The sequence below is a fragment of the Sciurus carolinensis genome, chromosome 2 (assembly GCF_902686445.1).
Source record: "Sciurus carolinensis chromosome 2, mSciCar1.2, whole genome shotgun sequence".
NCBI classification, from domain to species: domain Eukaryota; kingdom Metazoa; phylum Chordata; class Mammalia; order Rodentia; family Sciuridae; genus Sciurus; species Sciurus carolinensis.
In genome coordinates, this window is record NC_062214.1 from 1386752 (window position 1) to 1399453 (window position 12702).

The window sequence follows — 12702 nt, forward strand, 5'->3', positions numbered from 1 at the left end:
GACACTGCTGATCCCCTGTGTGCCCCCTGGGAACCCCTATCCTAATGACCCTGCTTGCCCCAGACAAGGAAACTGCTGGGCTCCCGCAGGACTTCGTGCGTGTGCTGGCTAGTAGTATATCGGATCGAGTCCAGGATGAGGCGGTCCCGAAACAGGATTCCTGCTCGGCCCCAGGAGTACTGGGGCGCAACCGGGTTCCCGCACCGCGGATGCATCCATGAGGTCCGACCGGGACCCACGGCTCAGCCACAAGACTTGCCACCGGGGATCCGGAGTAGGCGAGGAGCGAGGGCTGAGACGAGTAAAGTCTACGAACAAAACTCAAGCGAAGTCTCTGCTCTCGGCTCCGCGGCCCCACTGAGCACGGGACCCGATCGCGTCCCCGTCATTTGTTGGGGCTCAGCTGTGGGTGCCCGGTGCTTCTTCGTTGCCGAATCCAGCGAGCTGGGCTTGCTCGGGTCACGTGGCACCGCGGCCAGAGCCCCGGCGCTGACCCCGTGGGGAGGGAGGGGCAGGCGCCGAGAGGGAAGGGGCGGCGCGGCGGGGGCTGGGCGGGGGCTGGGCTGGATCTGGGCGGGGCGGCGCGGAGGGGCGGCCGGAGCGTCCAGGGTTCCCTGCAGAGGCCACTCGGGGCCAAGGATCCCAGTCTCTAGGCGGTCGGTAGCAGACCCTCGGCAAGCGCCGCGCCGTCCTCCCAACTGTCCACTGGTGAGAGCTCCAGAGGGCCTGCCGTTGCGCGCCCCGCCGCAGTCTGTCGATCTCTCCCAGAGCAGCGGGGCGGGCTCCGGAGACCCAGCGCCTGCTGTCCGGGCCGGTCCTTCCCAGCCCCCACCGAGCCCACCCAGCGCCCTCTCAGGCCCAAACAGTGAAGAAGGTGAGCTCCGCGTTAGGAATGCACCTGGGATGCGGGGCAGGGGCTCGAGGCCACTCCGTCCCCGTGGTTCCTCCCCGAGGGTCCTGAGACCTGCCGGGGGAGCCTTCCTGGCCTAGGAGTCGGGTGAGCGGTCTGAGCGACAGCACCTGCCCCGCAGAAGCGCGGGCGATGGCAGAGGGTGCCCAGCAGCCGTGACCTCAGCCGGTCCTCCTTTCCTGCAGGTCGGGACCACGCCCGGAGAGATGTACCAGAGCTTGGCACTGGCACCGAGCCCCGGACAGGCCACCTACGCCGACTCGGGAGCCTTTCTGCACGCTGCAGGCGCCAGCTCCCCGATGTTCGTGCCGCAGGCTCGCGTACCCTCCGTGCTGTCTTACCTGCCGACGTGCGAGCCGGGCCCACAGCCCCCAGCGCTCGCTGCGCACCCGGGCTGGGCGCAGGCGGCCGCCGCGGACTCCTCGACCTTCGGCTCTGGTAGCCCGCACCCGCCGGCAGCGCAACCGTCCGGGGCCGCCGCCTTTCCCTTCGCGCACAGTCCCCCCGGACCCGGCAGCGGCAGCAGCTCTGGGACCCGGGACGGTGGCGCCTACCAGGGCGCGCTGCTGGCTCGCGAGCAGTACACCGCCTCCCTTGGGCCGGTGAGCGCCTCCTATCCCCCAACGTACCCCGCCTACGTGAACCCTGACGTGGCCCAGTCTTGGACCGCGGGACCCTTCGATGGCAGCGTACTGCACGGCCTGCAGAGCCGCGCGGCGGGCCTCCCAGGCCGCAGGGCCACTTTCGGTGAGTGCGGGGCTGGGGCGCGGCGCCGCTGACTTGGGTGCTCGCCAAACCCAGGTCAGCCCATACCCTGAGAAAGCTGCACACACAGACAGCAGTCAGGTCCAGGTCGAAAGGAGCGACCAGCCCAGAGCTCCGGGACTTGTAAACCTTCGCGAAACACTGCGCCTCACCTACCCCCGACGAAAACCTGGTATCCAGAATTCTTTTCTAATATGATAGTAAGAAAGTACATATATTTCTGCCTTTCATTCATCCGAACCCAAAACCGCATTCTAAATAGTGCCAATTTAGAGACTAAGTTTTAAATATTTTTTTAAAAGTTTGGCAATGATTTTTATAAAGTTCAAAATAACCGTTCATTTAAGTAAGTCGCCACATTCATCCTCTCTGTCGTAGAAAGTTTGCATTCTAATGAGAGCCCTGTTTTCGATCGTTCCGAGAGCATAAATTCGCATAATCGAATTCTAGGCCTTAAAGCGGGGAATCGCTCACACGGTTTCTGAGTATGCTTTTTTCTGAGCGCACTTTTTCGCCCCGCGCAGCCGAAAACCGAAGGCCACGCCTCCCTGCTCGCAACGCTGGGCCCCCCTCTGGGCCACCCCTCCGGGACGGTGGAGGCACCGCAGCCCGGCTCCGCAGCCGCTTTTTGGCCCCAGGGCCCCCGAGCGCAGGAAGCGGGCCCGAGCGCAGCCGCGGAACCCCTGGCCCCCGCGCCCAGCGCAGCCCAGCGCCTGGCGCCCACCCCCGGCCGGGTGATGATTGATCCCCGCCCGGCCCCCACCCGGCGCCCCCGCCGCCCCCGCCGCCCGCGCGTAGCCGGCGCCTGGCCCGGCCTGGAGGGGACCTGGGAGCCCTCCACCCCCGCCCATGCCGGAGATGCCGCCACGCAGCCAGGCCTTCCGAGGCAGGACAGTGATTGCGACCACAACAAAGCTTCCAGGCCCTCGGCGCCCCTGAAGGATTTTGCGATCTGGCTGAGCCTTTCGATCCACAGCCCCTGGGTCGACCCGCTTGGCAGAGGAGGCGGCCAGGAGCTAGCGAATTCCCTGGAAACGACTCCGCTTGCACTCGGCTAATGCCCCTTTATCTAACTCCCCCTGCGGGTTCAGAAGCTGTGCTTCCCAAGCAGGTCACAAATGCAGACTCTGGCGCTGGACCCGGGTCCGGAGAGGGACCACGCCAGGTGTGCGCCTAAGGTTTGGTTTAGTCACACTTCCTCCTTATAAAAAGCAACCCCAATGAATTTCACCGCGTGCAGATTAAAAATAAAAAATGAACTAAGACTAGGCACATAAATAATTGGTTGAGTAGAATAGACTTAAGGAGTAGTGAAGGGAGGAGGGGTCCTGCAGAAGCCCTCAGAGGCAGGGCAGAGGCGCTGGCCCTAAGCCCACCGCTGCTTATTCCCGCAGTGTCCGACTTCTTGGAGGAGTTCCCCGGGGAGGGCAGAGAATGCGTCAACTGCGGCGCCCTTTCCACCCCGCTCTGGCGCCGCGATGGCACGGGCCACTACCTGTGCAACGCCTGCGGCCTCTACCACAAGATGAACGGTGTCAACCGGCCGCTTGTTCGGCCCCAGAAGCGCCTGGTGAGTGCGGGCTGCGCGGAGGGGGAAGGGCCTGGGCGACTACTGGGCTGGTCGGCTCCCCCAAGGCCCCCAGGCAGTCAGGCAGCCCTGGAAGCCCAAGTTTGGTGAGGGCTGCTCATCTCCTAAGGGACCCCTTGTCGGGAACAGGCAGGGGCCAAGGCGGCTCCTGATGGGGATACTGACTGACAGCCCAGGGCCCAGGACCAGCATTCTGACTGCTCTTGTTGGGGGGTTGGGGGCTAGGTAAGGCTCCAGAGCCACCCACTGGGCAGCCATTGGTTCCTCAGGAAGGGCCCAGTTTTGGAGACAAGTTCTGTGCTGAATTGGCAGACCAGAGTACTGTGGACCCAGTGGGCCCTGGGGCCTCAGCGCTGCAACCCACAGCCTGGCTAGGTATCAGAAGCCTCAAGGTGACCTGCCAGGGATGGAGCTGGGAGAGGTGTCTGCAGAGTAGGTGCTTATGTGGGGGACATGGAGACCTAAATGGGAGGGTCTGAGGGCTGTGTCCTTTTGGGAGACTCCAGGAAGCCAGGCCTGGCTAGACTGTTCCCTGCTGGGCAGAGCTCATGTTCATGTCTGTTCCCCCTGAAGTGTGGTGAGTTGGAGTTGTTGTGAGAGCCGTGGCCAGGGCTGGGTCACCAGAAGCTGGCAGAGGTGTGGAGGTGTGAAGGAGTTCGAGGGAGCTTCGCTCTTTACCATTTCAGAGGCAAACCTTTTAAGTTCAAGTTTACAGTCAGAGTTTGGGTGTTGACAAGGCATCCTAAGTTGGTGATAAAGGTCTCATGTCTAGGGGCATCAAGCCCTCCTGCCTAGCAGTGTGAGCCCCACACGGGACTCTGGACTGCTGGGTGTCAACCTACACCTGTGCAGGGGCAGCTGGCCTGTGGTTGGAGGCAGGAGAGGAGGTACGTGACCCTGGGAAGCCATGCTTCTCCTCCTCTGAGCTGACGGGGTTTGGGGAACTTCAAGTCTCTACCTTGCTGCTGGGAAGGGCCACCTCAGAGGTCACAGTGCCCCGAAAGCCCTTTCTCCAGGAAGTCATCCCCCTCCCCACAGATGTGGCTGTCTGGTCTGAACTCCATATGAGCTTTGCTGATGGGGAAGCGGAGAACAGGGTGGGGAGCGGCAGGTAGGTCAGTTCCTGTGGTGGACTATACCCCAGCCCCCAGGACGCAGGTCAGTCCCCTCCTTGGACTCAGTGCACCTTCCCCATGCAAGCCTGGAACTGGGCACCAGGACACATCTAAGGAGTGGAGAATTGGCTGGGACGTAGCTCAGTGGTAAGGTGCTTGTGATCTTCAGTTCCAAAACAGAAAAGACCACAAAAAAAAGAAAAAAAAAAAAAAGAAAAAAAAAACTATCAGAGAACTGGAGAGTGAATTGGAGCTGCTCTGAGGCATGTTGTACACATTTAAACAGTTGACGTGGGTAGCGGAACTCTAACCCTAACCCTTGGCTGGCCTGGGATGTGAGGCCTCCATTTCCTGGTCTGGGACATGTGGGTGGTAAGCTTTGCACATGCTTCCTGGATGAGGGGGTCTCTAAGGCTCAGGCCTTGGAGTAGGGATGGTCTGGTCACTCCTGGGTCCAGGCCTATTCCACCCTGAGCATGGAACATGCCCAGGAAATGTGTGCCAAGTGGTCCCGCCGATGCCCGTCTTTCCCCCAGAAGGACCCTAGGGGGTCTCTCCTGAGCTGCTTTGGGGTTCCCACCCCATGACTAGAGAGTTGAGCCCACCAGCAATGGCTGACCCTGGCAGAGCTGGGCGTGACATGGAAACCCAGGGACTCCAGGCTCTGCCACCAGAGCTAACCAGGTGGCTTCTGGCCCTGGGGCTGGCTGCTCACTCCAGTTTTGCCCCACAACCTCCCAACTGTACCTCACCAGGCCCTTGAGTGTGGCCAGAACTGATGTCCCAGAAGAGGCCACCCAGGAGGAAATTGTCCTAATCCTCTTTTAAAGGATTACTGTCATCTTACAAGTGTCATCAAGATCATAGGAAAATGACAGAAAAGCAGCCACCATCCCTGCCAGCAGGAGCCCTAAGTGTCTGGTCCTTTGTGTGCTTTTCTGGGTGCCTCAGCACCTCGGACCTGAGGCTTCTGTTATGGTGGACAAGCAAGGGGAGCGGTCACAGTGGCCCCAGCCCACCTGCCTCCTCATCTGCAGCACACACGCGTGCAAACCCAGGCCCTCCAACAGTCTGCTTCCACGTGTGCAGGCATGGTCTGGGACCTCTGAGCTCCACACAAGCCAGAGCTCAGCAGCCAAGGTCAGAACGACAGCAGACCCACAGCCCAAGACCAACTCCAGCACTGGCTCAGGCAGTGACCACTCAGGCGGGGTGGGCATCCTCTGCTGATGGGCACACGTAGCCGTGGCAGGTCTCCACCTCTCATGCTCCCAATCCAGTCCCTTCCTGCACAGCCCCTGGAGACTCATGTCCCTGGGTCAGTGTGCCCTCTGCCAGCAAGGGACACTGACTTTCCTCAGCTCAGTGTCCATGTGTCTTCTCTAAGAGGGGCCTGCTCAGGCCCTGACCCTCCCCAGGCTCTGGCTGTCCCCTGGCCCTGTCGTGGGTAGCTGGGCTCTGGCCTTGGAGGAGGCTACTCTACAGTGCAGGACACGTGTGGCCTGCAGTGTTTGCTTTCCAGAGTGTTCCCCTGCAGTGCAAACTGGGCTCCAGACTCTTGCCCTGCAGTGTCCACTCTGCCCTGCCACTGACTTATTTGGAAGTCTCAGGTGCACGCAGAGCCTGTCAGTCAGCACGCTCTGGTTACGGTGAGCAGGCTTTGAAGATCAAGTCCTTTTGAAAGAATAGACCTAAAACACCAGACTGAAGCCGGGAGGGACCTGGAAGTTGGGTGCTGCAAGTGGCCAGTCCAGCCGTTTGGACAGTGAGGAGAGACAGGTGGGGGCTCAGGCCCTCCTGCATGTGTGGTGGCAGTGGGGACACCAGACGGGGCAAGGGTGGCTCTGGGGTGTGTCCCCAAAGTGTCCAGTGCAGGAGACAGTCTGCATCCCAGCCCCCGCTCCCCTTGGGCCCCTCAGTATGGTGAGCCCCCCTCCCCGACGCCAGCCGTCGGCCTGGGGGAAGGTGAGTGAGGAAGCTACCGAGGGACTTTTGACGTCATTCTTTTTCTTTTCTATTTTCTTAATTTTTATAAAAGTAAAAACACGGTCACTGTCAAGATATTCAAACCTGGCTTCCAGATGTCCCCTTGCACACTCGGGGGCAGCCAATAGGCACACACACAGTCTGCACGCAGGCCACCGCGTATCTCCTCACCGTCAATGTCTGAGGCAGCTCCCGGCCCCCAGGGCCCATCACAGGCAGATGCAGGCACTGTGTCTGCACCTGTGTGTGTGCCTGTGCACACCTGAGTGTGTGTGTGTGTGTACCTGAGTGTGTGTATGTACACCTCTGTGTGTGCATGCCTGTGCGTGCGTGTGTGCCTGTGTGTGCACCTATACACCTGTGCATGTGTGTGCACCTGTGTGTGTGCACCTGAGTGTGTGTATGTGTACACCTGTACCTGTGTGCATGCCTGTCTGCATGCCTGTGTGTGTGTGTGCCCATGTGTGTACCTGTGCGTGTGTGCATGCACCTGTGCATGTGCACCTGTGCATGTGTGTGCACCTGTGTGTGTGCACCTGAGTGTGTGTGCACCTGAGTATGTGAGTACACCTGTACATGTGTGCATGCCTGTCTGTGCATGCCTGTCTGTGTGTGACCATGTGTGTACCTGTGTGTGTGTGCACCTGTGCATGTGTGTGCACCTGTGTGTGTGTGTACACCTATACATGTGTGCATGCCTGTCTGTGTGTGACCATGTGTGTACCCATGTGTGTGTGCACCTGTGCATGTGTGTGCACCTGTGTGTGTGTGTACACCTGTACATGTGTGCATGCCTGTATGTGTGTGCCCGTGTGTGCACCTGTGCATGTGTGTGTGCACCTGTGCCTGTATATGTGTGCACACATGTGCGTGTGCCTGTGCTGAGGGGTGAGAGTGGGTCTAATGCCCAAGCTGGCTCCCTGGTCTGAAAGAACAGCAGAGGGGCTGCCCCAGGGCCTGGGTGGTGCCAGGTAAGAAGCAGGACGGCAGCTACAAACATGGAAGTGTTCGCGCTCCAGCGTAGGAGCGGACCCAGCTGCAGGAGAACTTGCCATCTCACCGCTTGGCATCCTGGGTTCTACTCAGATCCACAGTCCTGCAAGAGGTGCCTAGTCAGTGCTCTGCCCCTTGTGGGTCGGCAGGTTGGATGGGTGGGGCCCTCTATCTGGACAGGCCAGGGGGAATGTCCACAGCTCCTGCCCCTGAGAGGTGGTACAAGGGAGGGGAGCCAGGTCAAATTCCAGGTGGGCTTCCTGTGGAGACTCGCCTAGCTGGCTGGGCCAGTGGCCTGCCATGGAGTTTTGCTGCCATCCCCCCGGGACCATGGGCCCTCCCTCCCTTCCAGGGTGGCACCAGCTGCCTCCACTCCAGGAAGTGAGCAACAAGTCTCTCAAGGTGCCCCAGGGAGATCACCGGTGACTCCCAACTGGCTGGCTGTCAGCCTAACAGCCATGGTGCAGAGGCCACAGGTCAAAGGATGGTCGCTCTTCCCCAGTGTCCCCAGCCAGTGGGAGCTGTGGCCCTGAGGCTGGTCTCCAGCTCCTAACCTGGCCCCTTCCCTCCTTTCCACCATGGAGCCTGGGCTGAAGTCCTGCCTGGACACGGGAGGCTCCAGACAAAACAGGGATGGAATTCCTAGGGTGCCTGGCAGTCGCCCGCAACAAGCAAGGTGCTGAGGGTCTGGGGAAGTGGCTGGCGCTCGGGTTTCAGAAAGCCCTGCTCCTGTGCAGGCTGTCTCCAGGGCAGGCCCATGCCACGGCCATAGCCTGGGAGAAAGGGGTGGCAGGAGGTGGTCAGCAAGGGCAGCGTTCTTGGCTCTGCCTTCTTCCTGGAGGTGTGATAGGTGGGGAGCGGAGGTCACTGTGCTGCTCCTGACGCAGATGAGTTTGGCTCTCACTTAATGGTTCTCTGGCAGGTCCTGGGCTGGAGTGTACAGAGGGGACATGGCTTTGTCCTGGGGTCTCTGTCCCAGTGGACTCTGTCTGTCCCTGTGCCCTGAGGCACCACTCTGTAGTCTGGACTCTGTAGGGCATCTCCACAGTCCTGGAGAGAGGGGCTAGGGGCCCAGACCAGGTGGGACTGTTTGAACTGTTGAAGGGGGTGGACAGGGTTAGGGGCATCATCCAAGGACAGGGCCAGGAGTGGGGACAAAGCAGCACCTCCCAAAGCAGCACCTTCCAGGGACGAGGTCCGGGGCAGGTGGCTGGGAGGCTGTGCTGTGGGGTTTGGGAGGGGCTTCGGGTCATGGTGCACCTGTGGCTCCCAGGCTCCAGGGGACAAGACTCCATGCAAACGCGGAACTGGGTCAGGCAGGAGAGAGGAGGCTGGGCTCCAGCAGCTGAGGGGACAGGCCTCCGAAGTGACCCCTAAGCCGTCCACATAGCAGAGCCTCCTCAGGGACTCCATGCCCCCTGCTCCAGTTGACCCCTGCTACTCGCCTGCAGCCAGACCCCTGCAGGGCCTGAGTCCCGCCCCACGGCCCCTGGCAAGGACTCACGCTGGTCTCTCTTCCCAGTCCTCGTCCCGCCGTGCCGGCCTCTGCTGCACCAACTGCCACACAACCAACACCACGCTGTGGCGGCGGAACACGGAGGGCGAGCCCGTGTGCAACGCCTGTGGCCTCTACATGAAGCTGCACGGGGTGAGTGTGCCCGGCGTGCACCGCTGGCCTCTGCACCCCGCAACCGGACCAGGGAGCTGGGGGAGCCAGGGGGATGGCCCCGATGGCTCTCTGGGAGGTCGGACCTGGTGTCCAGTGCTGCCTCCTCCTGCCCTGGCTGTGGGAAAGAGCCAGGCGCAGTGGGCAGCTGATCAGCAGCACTGTGCACACCGGTCAGCCCTGCCGTCCCGGAGTGAGGGGCTCTGTGAGCCAAGACGAGGGAGACAGCTGTGCCCACCCTTGCTGTCCCTACCAGGTGCCTCGGCCACTGGCGATGAAAAAGGAAAGTATCCAGACTCGAAAACGGAAGCCAAAGAGCACAGCCAAGACCAAGGGCTGCGCAGGTGGGAGGCCCACACGCCCGCCCGCCCAGCCCAGGGCCCGGGCTCCACCCCAGCACTGTGCATGTTTGGTTCAAGCACCGTGTTCCCAAGGGAGGGAGACCCCAAGGGCCTGGCTCCAGGAAGGGCAGGGTGGCATGACCGCCCAGCACTGGGCTGAAGCCTGGGTTGGAATGTGTGCTGTGACCTTGAGGAGTCTGCCCCTCTCCCGGCCAGGACAGGAGAAGCAGCATGGCCAGATCTGGCACCTTCGATAAATGCCCCTCCTCCCCCACCCAGGAGCCACAGGGAATGCCGAGACCTCCCCACCTGCTCTCCCCAACACCGACACCTTGGCTGCCACTTTGAAACCAGAGCCAAGCCTGGTGTCCCCAATGGGTGCCGGGCCCAGTGTCACCTCCCAGGTATGGAGGACAGGGTGGGGTAGGGTGCCCAGAACTGGTCCGTACCCCTCCCAGGGAACCCTGAGCTCCTCTGCTGAGTCAGACCCCACGGGAACCCCCAAGCCTCCCTCAGAGCCCAGCTGGGCACGTGGTCAGCATCAGCCGTCAGGACGTGCGTCCCGAGAGCAGCTGTCAGTCTGCACAGAGCCTGCATGCCACCCACCCTACCGAAAGCCAACCTCAGGAGGGACCCCGACCCCTCGGGCAAGCCGCCCCGTCATGGGGTGCCTGGCCCAGGAAGGCCCAGCTGCTCCCAGCTTCTCACGTAGCCCTCCTCCCTGCAGGCCCCTGGCCAGGTGGACGGTTCCCTGACCCCCGGTCACTTGGAATTCAAGTTTGAACCTGAAGACTTTGCCTTCCCCTCCACAGCCCTGGGATCCCAGGCTGGCCTCAGGGGTGCCCTGCGCCAGGAGGCCTGGTGTGCACTGGCCTTGGCCTAGGCCCCCAGGCAGGCTGGCTTGGGGAGCTTCCCAGACAGAGCCCACAGACTCGCCCACTGCTGGCAGGACTGCCGGGCCCACCCACCAAGAGAGGCCAGCCTCCTGGAGTCTGGAGGCGTGGGTGTCACTCAATGTGATGGTGCAGATGTCCCAGAGCAAGAGGAAAACTGAGGGAGGGGCTCGAGCCCCTCCAGGCTGCACGGCCCGCCCACTCCTTGCTCAGCATGTTTACAGGAAGTGACCGCTGGAAAGACTCCTGACCTCCTGTTAGGAAGCCAGGGCCCAGGTGAAACCCGGGGCCCAGGGCCGAGCCAGCAGCAGGAGCCCAGAAGCGTGGCGAGGGGCCTCCTGGCCTTCCGGCCTCCCGGTCTCCACGGCCCACATTTGATGGAGGGAGCTGTGAACACAGCACTTTGCCTCCCAAGGGCTCAGGCCCGAAGGGATGGGTGTGTCGGCCGCTCACCGAACCAGCACCCCGTCCCCAGGGACGCCGTCCACCCTGCAGACTTGTGTATTTATTTGGACACTTTTTCCAGAGGGGGCAGTAAAGGGCCTGGTTCTCGGCGAGTCGCTGTGTCACAGCCACTTCTATGGGGCAGCCTGTCAAGGGCTGCTTCAGACCTACACAGGCATTGTTGGGGCTGGGGGTGGCCTTGGGCCCTGGTCAGCTGTGGCCATCAGTCTCAAATGTCATCCCACCGGTTAGTAACAACCTGCTCACCACAGCAGCCCCCGGCACCAGGCTCGCTAGCTGGAGAGGCTGCCTGGGGACTGGGGGCCAGCTGTGGAGGCCCTGGTCAGGCAGGCCATGGGGCGTGGAGGAGAGCCACCCCTCCTGGCAAGCCAGGAGTCTACCTGTGAAATCCCCCAGTTCGAAGCCTCTTTAAAACTCCAGTCTTGAGTTTAAAGTCGTGTACGTATTGCCAGCAGACTCTCACAACGCTGCAGACCGGCCACCACTGGGCCGCCACTACAGCTGTGCTCAGGCCCAGAGTGACCCCTCCAGGGGTCCTTCCAGCCCGGTTTCCACCTGAGGGAGCCTGGTGCTTTGTTCGTGTTTGTGTTTGTGTTTGTTTTTTTAAAACGAGTGAAGGCACAACCACCATTGTGAACTGAGGCTCTTGAGCCCGCACTCTCTCCCAGTCACTCCATGGGCCCTGCCCGCCAGGCACCGCAACTCCAAGGGTCACTCAGCCCTGGTGGCCATCAGTCCTGGTGGCTGAGCAGTACTTCCCTAGCTGCCCTGGGTCACACCAGGAGCCTGCAAGGGCACCCACAGGCCTTCAGGCTCAGGGTCACAGCGCTTCAAAGTCCAGTGGCTCGGGAAGGACGCTGGACAGAGCAGGGTCAAGGGGCCGCAGGTGCTGGCACTCCATGTGGTTCATGGAGGGTCCTGGAGGTGAGGAAGACCCAGATGGCAGAGAGCGTCACGCTCCCCAGGCAGGGCCCCTCCTGGAAGCCTCCCTGACTGCTTCTCTGTCTGTCAGACACCGCACTGGCGTGTGGGCAGCATGATGACCTCAGCCCGCCCACTCCCCACAACCCAGAACCAGGCTAGGGTGAGGCACTAGGGCCCAGGAGGCAGGCGGCAGGAAGGAGGTGCGGGAGGCAGGGGACATCGCTGCTGCTGCTAGCCTTCCTCTGAGCATCCTGCACCTGACTCCTGCTGGATGTGGGCCCTGGTCTTCCTCCTCCCTGAGGAGAAACCCCCAGGACCGCCGGGCTGCGTGGGGTGTGGTGCAGGGGCCATTGCAGAGTCCTCACCTCCTGGGAGGCCCAGGGTGCCAGCCAGGGCCCCTCTGTCTGAGCATCAGTTCCCTCTGCAAAGGGGAGGGCATCCACATCCTGGGCCAGGTCTGTGACCAGCCCACACGTGTAAGAGACACTGTCCCCGGGAGGCCCCTGAACGGGGAGCAGCACCAGACTCTGATGAACCCAGGGAGGCTGTCCACAGTGAGAGGTGAAGGTGAGGGACGGGTGGGTCCCTGGGTGGCAGGGAGGGGCAGGGTGCTGAAAGGGCTTCGGGAGCTGGCGAGCCCAGTACGCCGTGGTGAAGAGAGAGGGCCTGACCCGCGGTGGTCACTGCTAAGGCCCTGTCCGGACTGCGGAGGCTGACCGCCACACAGCTGGGCGCAGTGGTTTCTGCTGAACCCACGTTTTCTGCTCTTCGGGAGGAAACCAGCCCCAGCCGGACCTCAACAGGGCCACTGGTGTCCACTCCCTGTGGCTCTTCTCGATGTCCGGCGTTCTGCCTGGCTGGCCATAAGCCAGCAGCCGAGGGGAGGAGGTCAGGCGATTGGCCCCTTATCAGAAGGCAGGGTGGAGGGCAAGTCGCATCCCTGCTGCCCGCAGCACACACTCGCCTTCCGTCAACTCTGAGCTGAAGCCGATGCACCCAGAGCCTGAAGCAAGAGCAGTGCTCGGAATCTGCTCTGTCTCGCCTGCAAAAGGCCAG

The 12702-nt window shown here is 61.9% G+C and overlaps 1 protein-coding gene across 2 annotated transcripts; it reads left to right on the forward strand.

Moving 5' to 3' along the window:
- Positions 1-649: 649 nt before the first annotated feature.
- Positions 650-10739, forward strand: Gata5 (GATA binding protein 5). 2 transcript variants are annotated; one of them, XM_047541574.1, is made up of 7 exons: positions 650-874; positions 1096-1657; positions 3070-3245; positions 8880-9005; positions 9280-9367; positions 9644-9768; positions 10092-10739. In XM_047541574.1, the coding sequence occupies exons 2-7, from the start codon at positions 1117-1119 to the stop codon at positions 10245-10247; spliced, it is 1212 nt and encodes a 403-aa protein (XP_047397530.1). In that variant the 5' UTR covers positions 650-874; positions 1096-1116; the 3' UTR covers positions 10248-10739. The 2 variants fall into 2 exon arrangements, with proteins under 2 accessions (XP_047397530.1, XP_047397531.1); XM_047541575.1 differs by lacking the exon at positions 9644-9768.
- Positions 10740-12702: the final 1963 nt, after the last annotated feature.